Source organism: Cupressus sempervirens, chromosome 8, assembly GCF_028749045.1.
Source record: "Cupressus sempervirens isolate cs-2001-9-10 chromosome 8, ASM2874904v1, whole genome shotgun sequence".
In the NCBI taxonomy this organism is placed as follows: Eukaryota; Viridiplantae; Streptophyta; class Pinopsida; order Cupressales; family Cupressaceae; genus Cupressus; species Cupressus sempervirens.
In genome coordinates, this window is record NC_143125.1 from 528,457,022 (window position 1) to 528,480,404 (window position 23,383).

Below are 23,383 nucleotides of genomic sequence, written 5' to 3' on the forward strand. Positions count from 1 at the left end.
AATCTTCCAAATGAGGATGCTACCTAGGAGCCTGAAGATATTCTACAACATTCCGGACTTCGATTGCTTAAAGACAAGCAATCTTGGGGAGGGAGGACTATAATGTCCCTAATTATCGCGACTCTCATGAGCTGATGTCTGGTTTTGGGGGTCTTTGTCATGAGATTGTTATTGCTGGACTTACTATTTTTAGTAAGTAATTATTGGTCAGTTGCTATTTTTGGATTGAGTAGTTCATGCAGGATGGTTCTCTGATTCTGGATATTTGATCTCTCTAAGATTCTTTATTGAAGTCTTTTATCAGCGAGCTTGTTGGCTTAATGATGATTTAATTCACATTTAATAAGCATAGTACTTTATATTATAAAGTTGCTTTTTAAGCGGAAGGTGTGAGAGTGAAGCTAGATGGCTCAATTTGTGTTATAAATACAACTTTTTGTTGAGGAAAGATCATCTTGAAAATATTTTTAATTTGCTCATATCGACTGCATGAGGGTTTGAAGAAGTTTCTAAGTTCTTTCATTTGATAATTGTGTTGAGGTAAACAATTATCTTCTTTCTCCAACTGTACCACTGTGGCTCTGGAGATTTTGTTATTTTAAGGGATTGTCAGAGATTAGTTTCAAGTTGGAATTAATTCGAGTCGGCCTCACTACTCTGCTAGGATACATCTAGAATCTTGACGCCAAGAAGGAAGGCGAATTTGTTTGGAATTACAGTCAACTGAAGTGAAACGTCAAACCACACTATTCTGACCCACGATTACTGCCACTACTACAGATGTCTTTGTTGGGCGTTCATAATATTGGCTGCCAATTCACATATAGCATGACTTTCCCCTGCATAGGGTCAGGCCTGTTACTAATTCTACTGGGGCAATAATCTTTGGTGGCATTGGGATCTGCCTGCTAGATTTCATAGCCACCTTCAACCAGCTCAAAGCCAACCCTACAATTTATTCCAGGTTCTTCTAATATTACAAGTATGAAAATGCAATTGTATTAATTTTGTTTTCTCTTACCAAACGATAATACTTAAACGTGAAGAGAATTGTTTAAATTGAATTGGCTTTATACTGTTTATTTTCCTGAAGTTCAAATAAGCAATCTTGTTCCTTGTCACGGGTAATTCCTTTGAAGTCGACCTTGGTTCTTTACAAATCAAATATAAATGAACTACCTGGCTGCAATGAATGGAATGTTGCAAAAAAACCAAAACTTGCAAATTGCTCTTTTTCTAGCTTCATGGATCTCCCTATTCCAACCCAAGCTCTCAAGTGAGGTTGTGCACCAGGAGTAGAACGTGGTACAAAAAAATTATCCAGCCTAGATTTTTTGATTCTAGAATCAAAGGTAATGTCAGTACTGCTATTAGGGCAGCGCCATTAGCAGGAATAGATGTAAAAGCAATAGCACTAGCAGAAGCACTAGGATGATAGGGAGGAAGGTAAGAACCTTCTCCAACACAACCTACTGAACCTAGGGGTGTAAAACTAGATATAGATGCAGTAATAGATGAGGGTGGACGGGAAGTGGAACTAATTTGAACTAACTCTACTAATTGTTTTTGTCTTAATTCCTTTTCTTGTTCATATTTTTCTAAGGCAACATAACAAAAACATTTAGCCTCATCAGTTGCAACTTTACAAGGCTCAACATCATGTCCATATATGCCAACAATATGGTATTTCAATCTATTTATCCCCCCACTATTAATGGTCTTACAAAATAAGCATTTTGTTTGATTTCTACCTCTACCCGAAAAGCCTATGATGTACTTCCAACACTCATCTTTTCTATTGCCTTTAGAGAGCTTGGGTTTTTTAGTTGGAGGAGCCATTATGAGTAAAGAAGAAAATGTTTTCAAAATGTCAAGGTTGCTGCAATAAGACATTTTAAACCAAAAATTACTATTTAAGCATTGTATATTATGAAGATTTAAAGTAAAAGAAAATCCATAAACATAGAGTAAAAATTCATCTGAAAAACCCATAAGCATATTGAAAAAAATAATTTAAATCCAAAAAATCAACTCTTACCTCTTTCAAATGACTTGATAAGTGTTATAGAAGAGCTCCTATAAACTCTTTGATGATCTAAATGCAAGTATATAGCTGCTCCAATGTCACAAATGCAATCTTTTCTCCTCTTCCTTTCAGCTGGTTGCAAAACAATGACACCTTATTTCTCTTTCTTCCTCTCTTTCTTTCTTTTTCTCACATTAGAGTGTTATGAAAGCCCTTTTAGGGTTATAAGTAAAAGAAACATAAAGAAAATTAGAAAAATAACAAGCAAAATTTTATTTTTTTTAAAGTCCGGATTTGCCCAGCCGCGGTTGGGTCACACACATCATGACCCGCAAGTTACAAGGGTGATCCGCGAGTCTCGAGAGTTGGGCGAATCACCCCAGTTGACCCAGTGAGTCAGGGTTACGGGTTTTTTTTACCAGATCAAGGTAACTCAACTCGCCAACCCGGACGACTCACTTGACTTCCAGCGAGTCTTGTTACTCTGCTCTAAATAGCAGACGTAGGTATCAATAATACCTCCAATTCCCTTCACAAATTCAGTCAACTAAAACCCTCTCCTTAAAAATAGTAGCAATGGTTAGGAGAAATGAAAAATCGAATACCTCAGCACAATTTGTCAAGCAATCTCGAAATAATTCTCAGAATTGAATCTACAATACTTTAGTTGTAGATCCCAAACCCTTATACCTCAGCACGGGCACAAAAATTCAAAACTTCAGAACTGTCACAAAAACAACAAAAGAAAAGTAATATTCAATCGGATGCTTTTCTCATCAAATGGGCTCATATTTATAATCTCCAAATGGCACAAGTTTCCCAAATGAACTCCACTTAAGAAAATATAACAAAGTTCCATTATAATATAATTTATTAATTGCTTTTGGCTCCCAAAAATGACCTTTTCCACCATAACATAATATTCTGACACACAAGGCCACTATTTCTTGTGCCCACGATTTAAAACTTTTCATCCTGGTTCCAACGAGCTATGATACTGAGGTGGCCAACATACAACACCAATAAAAATATCAACCTCAACATATTTAGATGAATAATAATAATAATTGATTTGTCTTGCGAAAATTACTATGGAAGCATCAGAATCAAAATCTGACAACACCACAATAATCCAGATAAAGAAAGATAATGAATGAACCTGACGAGGTGACTTACTATAAATAGATACTCCCTCCAAGATTCTTGGAATCCAAACCAAAAGCCCAAAACAAAAACTAAGAGCATCACTCAACTCCTCTAACTCGATTGAGTTCATTGAAACCAACAATTTGACTTACTATAGTAAGTCCCTCAAACAAAGCCAAAACACACCATAGGTTGTTGGAAAGCCTATAACCCCACAGTCGAGACCCTCAAATCCCACTGTCAACTCACGAGGGCAGTGACAACTCATGAGGGTCGCGATGGTGAACTAACCAAGCCAATCACAAGAGCTTGCTGAAAATCGGGACATTACAGTCCTCCCTCCCTGGGATTGCCTTTCCCCAAGCAATCCCAAAGCAAAATGAACATCATAGTCCACCTGGATCCCAAGAGTAGAATGACGTATTATTCTTGTTGTGTACAAGCAACTCCTATAGCATCAACACCCAAATAAATGATATTAATGACAAAATCATTTAGAAACTGATTGTAGGCATTGATGGCAGTAATAACTCATCAGAAGTCAATCCAACTAAAATACCAACTCTATCAACATCTGAGTCCCTATCAAACTAACACTCACACCCAACTGCATTGTGGAGATGATAACAACCATAAGTAACTAAATCACCAACTCTAACCTCAAATAAACTATCCTAGGTGTGTACATACTGCAAGTGATCTAACTTGTAGCTATCAATCCCATCTGCAAAAGATGGTGCTAACCCATTCCATAATGGATGGTATGAAACTAGAGCCAAACCGCATCGATGTGAAACCAAATCCACTTCCTATGGGTCAAAAGAGAAATGATGAGCACTCCTCACAGTGTAATGCCAATAAAAATTCTCAATCTCTATCTAGGGCTCATCAGCATCAAACTGGGAATCAGGAGATGACTCCAGTCTCTAACTCCAAACTACTAGTTTGGCAGGAATTTGGGCAACCCTCTCAGCAAACCCAACCTCAAAATCCGTGTCGAGAACCATTGTAGCCAAGGTCTCTACAATCTTCCCCACCAATCGTCATGTAGCACGAGAGTCCCGAATGAGTGTACCCTCAATACTCTATATGAATCCTCTTGCAAATCTGAACTCTCAAGTAAATACTCCATGAACAACTTAGTGCATTAGAAGTTATAAGCGGAAGCATCAACCAGCTCCCCTACGATCCACAACTAATCTCTCTGAAAAAATGGCACTACCATCTAATGGTACCAGTTGTATGAAATGAAGAAATAGACTCGCTTCCAATAGAAGGAAGCAAATTACCACAAGAGCTCGTCTCCACTGATGCTCTCACCTCCTCTGTACTTACTACACCCATATCCTAGGCGCATGTGACTGCTATATCATCACGCCCCTCATCACCAACCGTAAGAGAGAAGTCACCACTAACCATAATATGCAATTGAACAGGGTCTGGGGCTGGTGCCGACTGTACCTGCTCCAACTCCACGATAACCTCATCCAACCATGACTACGACTCCTGAAGAGCCAACTGAGTACACTGAAAAGAGTCTACAGTCACCTCAAGCTCCTGGGTGAGCTCTACCACCTCTTTCCCTAACAATGTCTCATGATAGGTGTTACCCCACTCCATAAGGTAATCCTTATCAGCAACTAATTGAGTAATTATGCTTCAAGATCCTGACACCCTCTCGAAGCACATGAATCTCTTCTAGGGAAAGACTACTATTACTCACCTTCAGCTGACTACTCACATGATGCCTATATAACTCTTGACTCCTCTACAAGCATACTGCCTCACTATCTGCATTGTGGTAGGAAACTAAATCAATACTACTCATAACATGTGTGCTATCATCCTCGCACACCTCTGCAACCGAGATACAACTACTCGATACCTCAACCAACACTTCCTCCAGAGAAGTGGAAACCCTCGTTGTATCGTACTCCTCATATGACTCGATTTCCCCCTCAACACAAAGTCCATGTAAATCCTGATCCTTGGACCCATCCAAAACCTTCTCAAAGTCATCACTTGATACCTGGCAAGGTTTATCATACCTAGTGACACTCATAGCATCATCCAACAAATCATCAAAGGTATCCATACTATATGTATCCACATCTCCTAATAGATGCTCAACTGCTATCACCTCACTCTGTACACACGACTCAATGTCAAGTTGCAAATCAATAATGTTAGAGCATGATCCAACATCTGCTAACTCCATTGTAACACCCAGATCACCAATAACACAATTGGATGACTCCATACATACATTAGTACCACCTCAAGGAGCAGCTGCCTCCTATAATGGAGCAACACTATGACAGCTGGCATATAAATCTCCAATAACAATCCCCACCTCGAGAGAGTTAGAACAATCAATAGTAACTACTACCCCAATAGCACGTGTACTATCTACAGCAACAACTTTGGAATCCTCAACCTACTGAAGCTCAGTGCTGCTAACCACCAATAGTGCTGGAACATCCACATGTCTCCATGTGGGAAGTCCATCATCAGAACAATGGATAGGACTAGTGGTTGTCGTACTGAACATAGGTACATCTACCTCTTGAATGCTAACCGGACAGAACTCGAGCCTTCTTCTCTGCATCTTCGATGCTCGTCTCCTGCAAGCGGAAACCATATACCTAGCTACCCTATCACCTGTCTCTAGATCCAATAGCCTCTCAGCCAAACTTTGCTGATGAAGCATAAGTTTCTCCACACTCTCTCTCAAGGCATTTATTTTCCTGCTATCTTCCTCTCTACTTTGCTAGCTTCCGAAACTACCTCTCTACTTTGCTAGCTTCCGAAACTACCAGGCCTCTTATGTCTGTCCATAAATGGAAACAAAAAGAGTGCTAATCACTCCAATCACTACTGCAGATTTGGAATAAGAAAGAATTTCCTACTCCACGGGATGGCAGGAAACTACTCTGATACCACTATAAAGACCATGTCTCAACTCCATTGCTGTGCTGATGACAAAGTTGCTTGTTTTTGTAGATTTTGTTGTTTTCTGATTTTTTTGTATTTTTTCAAGTGTTTTCTTTTTTAGTGTTTTTGAGAATATATAAACAATGGAACATATTTGCCAGGAAAATAAAATGTAATTCTGAAATTTATTTTTGCAATTATAAATGACAATGCAAATGACTATTTTTTAGCGAATTCAGTACATTTCAAATAGTAAATGGGAACCTGATTCGATAATTGCAAAAAGACAATGCAAAGATTATCTACTCGAATATATAAGCCTGTCGTCCCAAATAATTGTATAGAGCTGACTGAAAATCATGTCGTTAGTGGTAATTGCAGACCCTCCTTTCCAAACGCAGGTCACAGGCCCTTCTTCCAGCCCGATATGCAAACGCTGATCACTCAAAATGCTAGTGTTGAACATCAATAGCAAGCCGCAAGCCTTAGGAATTAAATTGCTGGCTTGTTAACACCTACAATTCCTAGAAATATTATCGCAGATCTCATAAACTAATCACCCAGATTTCAATGATGACGTCTAGACCTTCAGAAAGGTTGCAGAAGTCTCTAATGCCAAGAACACTGCCTCCTAGGTGAATCGACAGCCTTAAATGCCCAAAATGTGGCTCTATATAGTAGACACAAGTATCAATAATACCTCTAATTCCCTTCACAAATTCAGTCAACCAAAACCCTCTCCTTAGAAACAACAGCAATAGTCAGGAGGAATGACAAAACGTATACCTTGGCACAATTTGCCAAGTAATCTCAGAATAATTCTCAAAATTGAATCTACAATACTTTAGTTGTAGATCCCAAACCCTTATACTTCAGCAAGGGCACAAAAATTCAGAACTTCAGAAATGTCACAAAGACAACAAAAGAAATATAATATACAATGAGATGCTTTTCTCATCAAATGGGCTCATATTTATAATCTCCAAATGGCACATGTTTCCCAAATGAACTCCACTTAAGAAAATATAATAAAGTGTCATTATAATATAATTTATTAATTGTTGTTGGCTCCCAAAAATGACCTTTTCCACCATAACATAACATTGTGGCACATAAGGCCACTATTTCTTGTGCCCATAATTCAAAACTTTTCATCTCGGTTCCAATGCGCTATGATACTGAGCTGGCCAACATACGACACCAATAAAAATAGCAACCTCAACATATTTAGATGAATAATAATAATAATTCTCTCGTCTTGCAAAAATGATAGTGGAAGCATCAGAATCAAAATCTGACAACACCGCAATGATCCTGAAAAAGAAAGACGATGAATGAACCTGACAGGGTGACTTACCACAAATAGATGCTCCCTCCAAGATTCTTGGAGCCCCAAACAAAACTGAGAGAAACACTCAACTCCTCTAACTCAACTAAGCTCATCGAAACCAACAATTTGACTTACTATAAATTGTAAGTCCCTTAAACATAGCCAAAACACACCATAGGTTGCTGGAAAGCCTATAACCCCACAACTGAGACCCTCAAATCCCTTTGTTAGCTCACAAGGATTGCAATGGTGAGCTTACCAAACCAATTGCATGAACTTGCTGAAAATGGGGACATTACATAGATCCTCTTTAGAAAAGCTTGATGTCGATTTATTTCCTTCATACTTTGTCGCACAAATCCTAAACCATGCCCGTTGTATCTATGTTTAGAAAGGACTTTGAAACCAACTCTATAATGTTTTCCATAAATCTAAAGTAGGAGTTCGATTCAAAGTTGAAATGTCAGGAGGAGAGAATTGGCTCTTATTCTTAATTGCATTAAAGCCTAAAGAGCCCCACTCATCACCAAAATGTGTTAGAAGAAGCTACAATGGATGTAGTAGTGAACAAGTGACACACTAATCCACGTTGAGGCTTCAACTTCAAGTTTGAATTCAAGCACTTTATATTTTCCACGAAAGATAGTGTAAAGCCTAAATTTGTCTCTAAGAGCACTTCTTTGAGAGTAGATGTTCTATCAACTTGTATCATAGAGCAATATAAAAGAGGTTTGGATCCCAGCTCAATTTTCAAACAACTGCTTAATTCTTTATCACCTTCTAGGGTATACATGTGATTGTTATAGATGAATTTGAGTTTGCAATGAAAGAGTGGATAAGATTTCTTGTATAGAATGAACCCAAGTTCTTCTTAAAAGAAGATTATAAGTAAAAGTCATGGACTGATGTAGGTTAAGTGGCAACATCGACTTGAAACATTCTTTATTCTCCAAGGATTATCTCTATACGAGAGAACATCAAGAAAAGTGTCGATATCATCCTCTCCTCTTCTTCTAGTGTATCCTCATCAGTAGAACAAACTTTAGGACAGCAACAAACTTTAGGACAGCAACTAGAAATATTCATCAATGCTTCATCTCTAAAAGAGATGACATTTAAAAAGCTGCTTCTGATATCATTGTCTTGTTCCAAATATCCTCAAACGGGAGGTACACTTTAGGAGAAGGTTCAACATCTTTCCTACAAAATTCATCCCTAGGAGGGAGATTTTTAAAAGTGCTGATAATCTCTTGTAGCATCAAAATGTCCTTATGGGTGGGAACAATTTTGGGAAGAGAAAAATCATAACTATGTATGAAAGGTAGAGCTAAATTATCATCATATACATAAAAAGGAACATCTTGAAGATCTTGGATAAAACTTGAAATTGAACTAGCGAAAGAAGACAACAAATCCACTAATAAAATACACTATAAGCAAACAAGGTACTCATAAATGATATATTTCAAATATGCATGTAATAATATCTGAAAATCAAATGTTTGCAAAATGTTAGTAGCATGGGTTCACAAAAATGTAATGTGGTGAAAATGAGGTGTTTGTTAGTTTGTGCATGAAAACTAGGAACTGGGCCTATGTCCCTTGATTAAATTAACGAGAGTTGATCCACTTGGCTCAACCTCAAATTTGATTGAAAATGATTGAGTACTAGGTGAATTCAACACTCCTTGATTCATTGAAATCGACTATGCAATACATGTCAGTTGGATGCTAGATCTAAGGCCAAAGATAAAAACAATAGAGGATTTTTAACATGCACAACTAGAGAATAAATCTGCTAACTAGGGTTACAGATCAGGAAATAGTAGACATAAAGGAACCTATGTCTGAAATCTAGGTTGAAATTAGGAAGTCAATGTCATTTGGGGTGACCTTGACCTAGGAAGGCTGAATGCCGTTGTAAACAATATTTCTAGGATCATAATGCCACTAAGAATCTTTCCCAAAATTTTGTTAGAAAAGTGCAAGTGAATGTCATGTGTAACCACCTCAACACTGCTTTTTCAGATCTGTGAAAGCTCAATTCGTCGGTATCTGTCTACTCAGTCTACTTCCAGACATATTGTTCCAATTAAGTTGCCCCCACATGCAAAGAAGAGAAAATGTTGCGTTGATCAGGGCTTACCTACTCAAACTCAGCTTTGGAAATAACCATGAAATGAAATGCAATTGAATTGAAATAGAAGCTTTCAAATAGAATGTTAAATCTTATACCTCGGACTTGTTAATGTAATTCTCTTTGAATGTGATCACAAGAGTTGATGCAATAATATGACATCACATAAACTAGATCAATCAAAAGACATGCCTACATGAATATTGTTGTAACTTGCTGGTCCAAAATGCTTAGATCTAAAGAATGTTTTAAGGATCTAATGAGATGAAATGTCACTGGTATGAGTAGCTGCTTGATGTGTCTTGGATGTTCATGATGTGAAAATAAGTTGAATGAATACCCTTTTATAGGTTTCTCAAGGTATTTTGTGAACTAAGACAACCACCATGAGTCATTGAGACACAAGAATTGAGTAACAATTGGCAAGAACCCGACACTGACATATTTGAAATTAGGCCCAATTACGTGCGTCAATGGCACCCAAGGCACCACGACCTCCCAAAACAAGTCAAACAAGCAGGAAATCAGAAAATTTAGTCCAAGACAGCAACTTGGATCACCATGCAAAGATATGATATTAGAGTTTTCAATATTTATGCCTGAAAAAGGCTTGGATAAGAGCTAGGAGACCACACATTAGGCAAGGGCACAAAATATGGTGTAAATTGTACAAGGATATAATTTATGATGCTACATTAGCCTTTAGGCATTTTGACACGCGTACCATTACTTTTTTATTTATTTTTTAATATTTATATCATATGCATATTGACATAAATTGCAGAAGCAATTAGATATTAATTTGTTTGACTTGCATGTGAACTCTGCTGTTGCACTTTCAGGATTCTTCAATGTACATGTCAATATGATTAATGCTTCGTAGCTTTATTAATCTTATGACATGAATATTTAAAAGTTATAAATAAATAACTATATTTTTATATAGCCATTCCCTGTCATACTCAAAAATAGGATAAAAAATCCCATCCCTAAAACATGTCCCCTCTTCACTGTGTCCCAGTGTCCCAAAAACAAGCTGGAATATAGTTTTCCACTTCTCACAGGTGTTCTGAAATAGTAATGAACCCTTAGGAACAAAAAGATTTCATTTTCCTACTTCCATTAACCAATCTCTCTCTGTACCACAGCAGTGTTTCATAACATGCAATGCAGTTGATTGAGACGAAACCTTTATTTTCTCAAGGCTGCAACTCCGCCTAGCTACTACTTAAGTTTAACTTCAAACCCTCGTAACACACAAAACTATACCTTTATAATTTATGATATATGTAAACTGATCGATTACTAATCAATATTTCTTTGATGTAAAAAGTTAATGTTTGTAGCTATGTATTTTGACCTTAATATCCCTAGTAGACCCTCCTAAAATTAGACATCATGGACTTGCAGTCAAAGTTGATTTTCGCTTCCCTATACAATATCAAAAAATAGCTATCTCGTATTAGTTATAGTCTACCATTACTTTCCCTATTTGCATGAAATGCAAATAATCAATGAATTACATTGCCAGTGATAAAATGAAAGACTTAAAATTCCTCATACATATATTCTACATTCACTGCATTGCTTCCTTCCTTAGAAAATGAAGAACTTAAAACAATTAGATCAAAAAGCCTAAATGATTTGAATGCAAGAGAATAAACTCATCCCTGTACAACCATGAACAAATAGTAAACATTACCTGAATAAGTGTTTGTGCAATAACTCGCACAATAGGTGAGAGATTGGTCACATACAAGGCAGCAAGGCGAGTTGGGTAATGATTTTGTAGAAGAATAGCGCAAGACTTCACCATTTGCATTGGAAATCTTAAAGCAGATATCCCTTCACAATCCATCAGAACTGTAATCCTTGGATCCTCCAAATTTAGTAGATTCAAGATTCCATACTCTACCTGAGAAACTGGAAGAGATTAAAGAATTTAGGATGTACCAAACTATATTCACTTTAAAAGCAGCAAATTTTGTTATCGAGAAAATCAAAACCCAAAAGGACATTCATAAATAACTATGATTAAAAATAGGAAGAAATAACTAAAAAAGGATAATAAAGTTAGAGAAAGGCTCTGAAAATAGAATCTTGTAAAATTCAAATATGGAACACTGCAAAAAAAAAAATTAATTTAAGAAAGATATTAAAGCACAAATGTAAAGCAAAACTATTAAAATGTCATTTAAAGTAAAGAATGGGGAAATTCCAACTTCCCCAAAAGCCATAACTTAGCAGTTATCACATTGTTTAGTTAAATTTCTAGATCTGATGAATTGCACCTATAGTATAATGATTATCTTGTAAAGAAGAGCTTTTACCCCAAATCAATATTTTGATTTGAGAGTGTGCCTTTGATATACCTAAGATGCATACCAAGAAAAATTCTTAATAGAATGGAATGTATTGATATACAAATAGATACACTTGTTAGATATGTACTCTAATATAAATGCAGATGAAATGGCATTTCTTGACAGAAACACGACCAAGAGTTAACTAAATTACCATTGCAAACATTGTTTGGACATTGGAGCACAGAACAACCTTCTCAAAAGACTTCAAACTCAGATGAAGCACTGCCAGTTGACAGTAAGACTGACAAAAGTACATGAAGAATAGCAGTGCGTAAAAGCAACATCAATAAAAAATCAAACTTTAGAGAAATCACATAGGATGAATTCTTCAATCAAAACTATCTTGATTGTGACTGTACAATAAGAAAATTTGACATTTTAACTGTTTTTGTTAGTTTGAAACTTTTGTTGGCTTTTATATGATGTGGAAGTCAACAAACTCACTTTCAGAAACAATAACTTACATGACTGGGATGATTATATAGTTCTATTTTAGAATGTATTAAAAAAATCACTGATCAATTTAGGGGTAGCAACAAAGTTCTTATGACAGAAACAAATGCTATATTAGCAACAACAAACTTATTTGAATATTTAATTTTGTGGATTTATTTTGTCACTAACTTGCATCCAATTTCATCAAGTAGGTAAAGCTTTGTCGCTTTATCAGTTTCAAACAAGTGATTTTCATCCTTATCAAATTTAGTTTCATCAAAATCTTGCAATTTTATCTTGTCAATTCACTTCCAAAATTTAAAATATCTGATTCATAACGCAAAATTATTTACATCCCTTGTTCTGACTATCTTGTGATTTCACTCTTTCAAATTAGGTTTCCAAGGCCTTCAAAGTCTACCCCAAATTTAAAACATTGTTGGTTTACAAATGGCACAAAGCTACTACCAAATTTCCATAGGGGAGTGTCCTCTACATTCTGAATGCATAGGCAATGTCCCTTATGTTTTGGCGAAGTGGGGTTGTGCATATATATATGGACATACCATTGCTCATGTATCCCTCATTTTCCATCTTCCTTGAAGATCTCCTTGCCATCTTCAAGTAATTTACAAGGGATATCTTCTAATCAACACCTACATGAGAGGGTGTCCTTGGAATGTTGGGACTCTCAGGGATAAGTCAACTTTAATAATATAACAAGTAATCAAAATTTGACAGAAAATTCAGATTTTAGTTATAAATAATATATTTTTTATTACATTTTGAAATTTTAGCACAACACTTTAGAATGTTTAACAATGTTTATTTATGCAACTGAAACCCCACAAAATATTTATTACTGAGAAGTAATTGGTAAAAATATATGTTGTATAACCAAATGATCGAAAGGATCATTAAATAGAATTTACAAGAATACAAAATTAGCAAGTATCTAATTAGAAACAAAAGAAGATCGTAGTGAGAATCTTATCTACATAACTTACATATTATACATAGATGACTATAAAATAGTAATTAAATACTATTCTAATACCCTACCTTATGGTCAATCCATCAACAACACCAAGCTGCCCCCTAAACTTCACAAACTTATCCAGGCCAAGAGGCCTGTTGAGAATGTCTGTAGTCTGATCCACAGTTGGAACATATCGCAACAAAATTGTTCCGTCTTAGAGTTGGAATATGGGATTCCTACTCAGAAAAAGACTTATAACATTAATTTCTAAAGCTACAGGTTGTTCTTTTTCCTCGAAAAAATTATAATACTGATTCTTTTTCCCGAAAGTTAAAGTGGACAGACGGTCCAATGCTTGTGGATGTTTCTACTAAACGAATTTATAAGATGCTTAAGGATGACTCATCTATTTTCAAATGGATAAATCAATGTTGGGGCCTAGACTGGCCAGACACTGAATGGCACTTTATATTTTTCTTTTTTGGCACTTGCCTACTGAACCAATGAAATCTTGTTTCCATTGGCTTTTACTTCTCAAAAGTTTGGTTGTGGGCTCTGTTTTATCCTCTGTGGATGTTGAGTCTCTCAACTGTGCTCTCTATAATCTTCCTGAGTCTTTTGAGCATCTGTTCTTTGAATGTAATTTTGCTTGTGGTATTTGGTCTATCTTCTTTGGATCTCCTATTGTCTAGATTAGTCATCTTTGCTTATCTTGGAGTGAGGTCTTTGCTGCGTTTGTGGATAATTTTGATCTTAAACTTAACAGGTTTTGATCTATCTGATCTTGTGAGATTTTGTGGTTACTTTGGAAGCAGAGGAATGGAGAGGTGTTTCAAAACAAAAAGAGGAAGCATACTACGTTCAATCTTAAACTCATACACTGCTCTATTATGTTTCAGGTGTCTGCTGTTCTACAGATACCAAAATGTAGCTTCATGATACTTGTTCGTGATGGTGCATTGCTGATCTACAAGGCTGATATACACTGATATGCTGGACTCTAAAGAGCTAGAAATTCTGAATCAATTCATCGAAGATAACAATATTAATGTCGAACGAGAAAATGTCAAGTTAAAGAATCATAGAGACCTGATGCTTGAGTTGGGAAGATCTTGCCAACATCCATCTGATCTCCTGCTTGGTGCCTTTGAATGTGATCAAGCTTAATGCAGTAACAATATCATAGGCCCATGGGGGTTGTAATATTTACTAGAGTGTTTCTTTTTCAATCCACTATTGCTAAGTGTATAAAGTAAAGCAATGTAATAGGTTAATTTGCCAAAGGCACAACCTCATTCTTTATTGATCACGTACATAAGGTAGGCACAGCTGACATGCCATCCAAGGAATTGATATAGTTAGCTCTGGTACTTCAGTAGTTGCTTTTAGATACTGAACTCTCGTTTATTTTAGTCTATATGGTGTAGTAGGCTACTAGCTCTTTAAACTTCTATATGTGCACAGGAGTTTAATTGATTGATTTAATAATATATACAGCTCAGAGCAACCTTTTACCACTTTTTAAAAAATAATGCCATTCCAGTCCTGATTTTCCTGTCATTTCTGTTTCAAATTTAATTTTTTTTATGTCATAATGCTGGTCATCAAAATCAATATAATTAATCTTTGTTTTGTTTCCATCTGCTTTCACACTTTTAACATGTTCTTTTTCTTTTTCTTTTTCTTTTTTTGCATTTAAATATAGCCAACTCAAGTATCCTCTTACCACATTTTTTAAAGTAATGTGATTGCCATCCTAATTTTCCCATTATTTCCAAGTGTTTCAAATTTAATTGTTTGTTATAATGCTGGTTATCAAATATCAGTATAATTAATCTTTTCTTTGATCATATCTATGTTTGCAATTTAACAGGTCATGTTCTTTATTTTTATGCACTTGATATTCATTATGGTGACATAGCGTATATAAAAATTTACTAGGTTTAAATAAAATTTTAATTTTTAAAAAATTTTGCCATTTTGACATGCCTGTCCCAATTTTTTTGAAAAATGGCATAATAGTACCTCTTCGCAGATCCAATACCAATTCCAGTCCCTGGCTCCAATTAACTATGATATTTATATTGACAATTTGCAAACACTTTAATCTTTAACCTAGCATAAACACCTATCCATCTATATGTGGAAACACATGCATACAATAAGCCTCCTAAAATATTGAGTTTCATTTTCATTTTGTGTTGTCTTCACTTTCCTTGTAAATCAAAATTCAAGGTTATTTAAACTTGTCTATCATGACCATATTATTTCTTTCAAGCCATTTATTAAATTCAACACTTGTCACCACTATTCTTTAGTTTATTTAGCCAAAACACATTTGACTGGTTCAATTTATACTCCTAATATTTATCACAATTAGTTGAATAGGTTCACTTCCAAGATTCTTCCAATGCCTTTCTTTTTATTTTTCTATTTGGCCTCAGTTTAAGAATCCTATTGCACCCTGTTTAATGGTTACGGAAGAAAAGAATGCAAGTAGAAGGGACCAAAATTTCTGTTCATGCAGGCACACTCATATATATTATATTTAAGGACAAAGTAATGAAGCAGAATGGGGTTGTTGTTTGGAGGTCTATAGCTGCATTTTGCTAAAGCAAAAGTTTACTAGTTAAAAATGATTAATGATGGTAATACATCCAATGAATAAAGGGAGCAATCTAAATACAATGCTAAATAAATATGTAGAAGAAGTCTCCCCGGTTGAAGGAGAAAGTCAATTCTATCACCTCTGAACCCAAACACATTCAAACTTTGGAGTAGATTATATTGCTAATGAAGAGATTATTCAAGAGCCCATAACAGTCATATAGTCAGTTACAAAAATTCATGGAATGATTAAGTTTGGCACCAAAGATTAAAATGCAGACTAGGCTCCATATTGGCGGGCCAAAGTTAGGACAAGTCATTATTTAAGTACCTGATTTGAGGGCTTCATATACCGTTTCCTGGTGAAGTACCCACATTATGTGCAAAGCATGTGTGAAACTAAATAAGGAGTATTTCTTCAATTACAATTCGGAGTGTGGGGATTCGCAAGAATGTAAGTGCTAAATCCTTTGGCAATGGTATGGCGTACGATAATATTAATCATGTAAATAATCCAAGCATGTTAAGAAATTGATATCAACAGGCATTGAAAGCTCTAGAGTTGTCCAGTGCAAAGTTGAAAAACTCGCCAAGGACTGAAAAAATAACTACACGAATGCTCGGCAACTTTAAAAAATCATAAAATTAATTAGAAATACATTTTTTACCAAACTTCAATGAGGAGTTGCATACAATGAGTACATAAAAGAAACAAGCTGAGTCTAGTTATATTTGATTGATTTAAATGCTAATTGGGTACAAAATGGCATCCTCTCGTGGGATGTTGATGGTTGGAAGTCTAATAATCTTGAGCAAAATTAAGATGACAAATTGTTTTTGTAAAGCTAAAAGTAAATACAACCATAGATGAAATACTTGCCAAGTGGTAAATATTAAATAACATCACTAACTTGCCAAGTTTTGGGCAAGTTCTTCACTAAAACTCAGCAAATCCGACTCAAAAACTTGGCCATAGATGCATAAAATGCCCATCACCTCACGAAAAAAGCATCATTCATTTTTTTGAGGTTTATTTTGCTGCTCAAGAGGCAAAACAGCCTCCCAAGCTTCTCCAAGTTCATTTGAAAGAATTCTAGTCTATTTGGAGAACATTTAAACTGGATTTCTAAGCAAAATTGGAATTCCAAGGAGGTTTTCTGATTTTTTTCTTTCTTTTTAAAATAATTTGATCTTTTTTGTCATATCTAAGTTTATAGAAACTACATAATGTCATTTCCTAAGTATTCTAAATTGCTTAGAATCCAATGAACAAGTTTTAACACCATCTTTTGACAGATTTTACAGATTTCTTCATTGTTTTCTCAAGAATCCCAAAATCTTCAAAAAGTTTCCATTATTTAAACTAGTTTAGTTTATATAATAACAAATAGAGAAGGATTAACTGGTTCATTTTCAGGGTCTGCCTCAGAAGACTTATGCCCACTGGATATGCAGGCACTCCTCCTAAAGGTGCTAGAGATAAGACTTGGAAGTATGCCTTTGAAAGACCAAAACCTGGGTCTATAATTTGCATCAAGTGTAGAAAACTATTTCATCGAGGCATAAACCACCTGAAATAATGTAATGTCCCCATCTTTCTAGCCTCTCAATGGAGTTCTTAGCCTTTCATTCTCCAAAGGCTAAGAGGAGAAACAAGGGAGAAATCAATTAATTATAAAGTTATCAATTATATGAATATCAAAAGATAAACTTATATTTAATTAATGTTAAAACAACAAAATAAAATGTCTTTAGAAGCTTCTTGAAGGATCCACCTCCTCATGTTCCTAGAAGCTTCTCCTTATGTTTCTAGAAGCTTCTTGAAGGATCCACCCCCTCATGTCTCTAGAAGCTTCTTATGTCTCTAGAAGCTTCTTTGTTTCTAGAATCTTCTTGAAGAGTCTACCTCCTCATGTTCCTAGAAGTTTCTTGAAGGATCCACCTCCTCTTGGAGAAAAAGTATAAATAGGGGGGGATCATCAAGTTCTTGACAATTGCTTTGATATGTTCATTTGTGGAACCAAGGGTTTCTCCAAAGTTAGATCAATAGTTGTTAAAAACGATCACTCCCAATGATAAGCATAACTGAGGTGATGAAAGATCCTTCGAAGGGTTGTGATTGTTTGAGTGAGATATTCAATCTTTCACATTGGTATAATTATGTTCAAATTTCATGGATGTCAACTTTGTATGAGAGAGCTTCTAAAGAACATTCATGTGTAAGCCAAGAGTCTTAGCCATTACTCAATGATTATAATCAGTCATTTGCATTCTCATTATAATACAATGATTAGATATTTTTGAAGACTTTTGCAAGCATTTCTATTGTTACCAACTGAAGTTAAGCATATTAGAAGCACTCTACAAGATATACCTTTGTGTAAAGTGTTTGATAAGGTCAAAAACCATAAAATTGAAATCAGAATTAGTAAGGGAATTACAAATAACAACTTGGAGGCATCACTAAGCATGATGTTAGAGGTTGTCATGGGGCCACAAAATAAATAGAAAGAGAAATTAATGCCTTACTTGTAGCCTAGGAAGAGAAAAAGATGCAAAGGGAGAGGGCAACACAAGCCATGAGAGCAACCATAGCTAAATCCCAACATGTTACGATCGAACTTGAAGAAGACGAAGCAACACTTAAGGGCATAATGGACTCTCTTTGTGGCCCTTATCAACATATCCAATGCCACCTTAGCCACCACTTCTAGTACTTCTAATAGAGCACAGACATCAGTATTGTAGTCTCTAGGTGATTATTTGGTGTGCAAAACACATCTAGTGCATACCCGTCATTGGAGGCAACTAGGTGGAATAGGGAGGTACATGAGTGTACAAACATTACTTGTGCTAACTTTTTGTACTTCAAAATCCCTTTCAATGTGGCAAACATGCCACATTGGCTTAATTTGGTTACTGCATTGACTACTGCAAGAAAAGGCTACAAGGCGCCATCTTGTATAGACTTGAGAAGTAGGTTAGTCCAGTTGTTTTAATTTTTAAATGTTTTACATTTAGTTTTAATCAATTATGTTGATTTTTAATTTTTAGAGTATAGAATTAATTTGTGTTCTTTATTTAAATATATAGTATCTACTATTTTGTGTCGAACTTTAAAAAAAAATTTAAATCAAAATTGTGTACTTCAAGTTCATTTCAATTTGTACTTTTAGGTTGCTCACAAATGAAGTTGGGCAAGGGAAGTCGTGGAAGAGAAAAGAATGGAATGGAAAAATATGAATGCACTATTCTTTTTGATGCATAGATGGATCAAAAAACCCGCACCATCATAATTTTTCGGTTATTTGCAAGAATAATGTAGTATTCTTGAAATCGGTGGATGTACATAAGTGACATGTAGATGAGCAAGGTTGACCTAAAATTGGAGTTCCCATAGGTCGACAATTTGTTAGGGGTCGTAGTCAAAGAGCCATGGAGCTTGCAAGGGCTTTGTGAGTCGTCACAAACATTTAGATGGCAGTTTTTAAATATTAGGAGGGATCTCTAATTTTTTGAGAATGATTGATAGTTGGTCCCGAGGTGTTTACGGACCATTCTAGGTGATTTGACACCATCTAGTAAATTTAAGGAGCGTCCTCTTTTTCAGGGAGGTCTATCAATTGACTAGTTGACCACCCAGGAGGAATGTGAAGGAGAGCAAGATGTCTTTTGAGCAATTTTTAATTGGTTAGTGACAATCTCCTACATTTTAGGGTGGATCCTTATTTTTTAGGGGGAACTATCATTATGCCTACAAGACTTAGGCATCATCAGTGATCAAGGGGTTTCAATCAAATTCTAATTATGAGTCCAAATTAGCATTTTATGAATAAATTGGGGCATATTTAAATGTTTCCTGAGTTGCGATTAAATAAATTAATAATAAAGTGGGTATTATTATCACTTCATATTATTATCAGTTAGAATAAGTCCATGGGCCCATTTCCCTAGGAGTAGTCATAATTATTTTGATAAAGAGGCCAATTTTATTAATGGAAAATAATGCCTTGAGGTTCAATTTCTTGAAAGAATAATTTAATAAAAGTATTAAAATAAAAAATGAAAACCCTAGATCCATTCACGCTTCATGGAGAAAGAAGAAAAGAAAGTTGGGTGCTTTTGTTTGAAGCATCAAGGTTTATTATTTTCCTTCTAAAATTGTGGTTAGAGCTCTAACTTCGGAGTTTGTAGTGGTTTTAAGCTTGAAGAATGATATGGTATTAAATCCGAGGATGACCCACCTAATATGAGCTCATATGATATGGTATTTTAATATTTTATTAGTGCAGCAATATCGTTAGCAGGGTCAGTTTACAAAGGAAGTAGCATGATTTGGCGAGCTGTAAAAAAATGGTTAAAAACCCACTTGTAGTTTTAAATATCACAACTCCTCACCAATTTTTGTGGCTCCAAGAGGTCTGGTTAACCCGTGGTGAAATTATTAGAAAGTGGCTGCAAGGTAAATTAAAAGTTCTGCACTCTCTTATATAAAGTAAATTGGTTTGAGAGCAGCAAATTAAAACATTTTAATAATGATTTAAGAAAATTGGATGACAAGAGTTTCACGGGAATGTCGAATGGTTATTGCTTCCTATTGAAAATCAAGAATCAGTTATAAAAACCAAAAGGTTACAGCAGGCTATTTATTGTGCAAATTGGAGGTAAGAGGGGTTCTTTTCCAATAGTCATATGTCTACAGTTGAGAAAGAATACATTTTTCTAAGCTCTGATCGTAACAGAGATGAGGGGAGAATAATATAATTAAATTTTTGTATAACTTGTTTTGAGAGCAGGGTTAACACGATCAAAAGATACAAAGAAGTAATTAAAAATGGCAAACCTTCATTGGATGGACCTGTCACTGCAGGGACTGACGTGGATACTCTTCTTGACCTATTATTGTATTACAAAGCTACGTCAACTATACTCGGTCAAAGCACATGGATTTTACAAGTTACATCGCCAAGTCGACGAAGAAGGACAGAAGGAAAAGTGCCCGATACAAAGGGCAGGTGGAGGAAATTACAAAAACTTCACCGTACAATCAAATGCAGCAAGGTAAGGAGGCTATCAACTCTTTAAATCGATAAAGAGTGTTGAGTTCTTCCCTCTATCACGAATGTCTCCTAATGTTTCTAATTGATTCATGTGATTCAATGTTGCCCACGTGTCTCCTTTATGTCTGCCTTAATCACTTTTTTGTTATACATGTAAAGATTGAAAAGATAAGAAGATAATAAGTTTTGGAAAGATAAGAAGAGAGTTGGTGGATGAAAGAGTATGATTAGTGTAAAGCACGATAAACACCAAGAAGGAATTATGACAAATTCTAAGAGAAATATATACAACTATGTGAAGGGAAGTATACGAAATTATGAGGAAAAATTTTGCAAGGATCTTTCACAACATTTTATTTTCATAACAATGGTAGCTTGGAAATTGATATGTAAATAAATTCTTCAACGATATAAGAGGGGATTTTATGAGAGGAATAAGAACCAATGTTTCATTCCCATTGTTTGAGAAATGCTTATATGGAAGCGTTTTATGATTTGACGCATATGAGTTACGTATTTATTATTATTGATTATTTCATTTATGTACTCTCTTTTTTCTTTTTAATTTTAATACGTACTATAAGAGCTATTTACCCTGACCTTTTCCTTCGAGTATGTTCCTGCAGGAAGAAAGAGATTGATATCAGATTCAAAGGGAATCTGACACTTCTTCAAAAGTAAAGGAGCTCAGAAGATTGATGCTCAAAGGGAGGTTGACACATCTGTTTGAAGAAGTGGATAGAGGATATGTTCCAATTGATTCTTTTTGAAGATCTTGATCATATCATAATAAGAGGGAGTTTATCATGTGTATGACTGCATGATTTAATGGGCCTACCATGTGCGTACACCATGAGGAAGTGACAACTTTCAAATGATATCACTTGTATTTGTAGAAGTTATTGAAAGGTGGTGATCTTACAATAACTTAATTTTCTATTATGATAGATAGCTTACGATATCTGTGCAGATCATGATGGCTTATACCTTACATGGTGGATGTTTATATGGTACGCATTATGAGAATGCGTGTGCGCATACCTTACAAACAATTTTGAGTACGAGGTGAATGTAATGCAAATTGATGTTCTAGAGGCCATTACATAGAGTACTTGGGACTCCTTTCTTTCTTGTAGGTTGCACTACCAGTGCAATAGGCTAAGCCACTTCTATGCCCTCTGGTGTATTTATTTTCACATATCACCTTAGTCTAGGTCTCCGGACCTAGGGAGATCAAATTGCAATTGTCGGAAGGGATATTCACTTCGTCCCACACTAAGGAAGCATCTATCTACTCTTTCTCCTTCCTTATCCATTGTACGAACCTCTTCTGTTGGTTGTGTGCAAACTCCCATCTGCGTACAACCTATCTCTTTTGTCCCTTCCATACGCATATGCTCCTCTGTACAAACTTTTGTATTGGCCAATGCTTGCTATGAACATTCCTTGTTTGCCATCCCCTCCATATGGACTTTTGTACATGTAAAGCCCTTTGTCTCCTTTGTACGCTTCATATGTGTAACCTTCGTACATACTTCCTCTGTATGGGTTGTGTACGTATGACCTCCTCCCTAGCTCTCCATACAGTCGCCTTCCAACATTACTTCATCCTTGCGAATTTTGGTTACTGGGTTATGGCTCTAGGCAATGGGCCTTCTTCTAGTGGGAAAAATATGACATCCCCTGGTGTGCCTTTGATGTGACTTGGCCGGAATTCTTCATGGTTCGAGTTTGAAGACGAGGATGATGCTTCTATATTTGCCCCTTCTCCATCCAAACTTCCATCCTCCTCACCTATGCTCTGTGTCTGGATTGAAGCCTCTTGATCAACCATGAGCCTTAGTTTCTTTTTCCTTGGCTCTCCCCCTATAGTGCTTATTCCAAATGTATCCATATGGAACCAATATGCCACGGCTGGCTTGTAGGGTTCCACCATGTTTGTTGGTATGAAAGTCCTCCTATGCTTTGGGGCTACCTGTGTTCAAACAACTTTTACAAACAAAACTATGGCATGACGGGGCATGTAGTATACCTTATGCTTCAGCTGAAAAAACTCCTTACACCTTTCTGAAAGAGTTGAGCCCAGTAGTATACTCTTCCTACATTCAACCCATTCACTATGGACGGCATCCAAACGGCAATGTCCAATGTGCGGCTCCCACCAGTGAGTTTGCTCTTCACTAAGTCTGTAATGCACCTTCATTCCTCATTTGTTATAAATGGTTTCTTCAGCCCCCAACTGTTATTCTTGCTCAAAATACTATCCAATTCCTGTTCTGTGAGATCACTCTTGCACATCAACCCCAATCATTTTCTTTCTTCCATTATCATTTTCATTGGTGTTTTGGTTGCATACTGCACTC

At 35.8% G+C, this 23,383-nt stretch overlaps 1 protein-coding gene across 7 annotated transcripts in view; it reads right to left on the reverse strand.

The window, feature by feature from the left end:
* LOC149543521 (SEC14 cytosolic factor family protein / phosphoglyceride transfer family protein) overlaps positions 1-23,383 on the reverse strand; it is a 160,090-nt gene that overhangs the window by 16,232 nt on the left and 120,475 nt on the right. For all 7 annotated transcript variants that reach the window (XM_089798314.1, XM_089798316.1, XM_089798313.1 and 4 more), the window contains one exon: positions 11,276-11,496. In XM_089798314.1, coding sequence (XP_089654440.1) covers positions 11,276-11,496 — 221 coding nt within the window. The remainder of the gene's footprint in view (positions 1-11,275; positions 11,497-23,383) is intronic.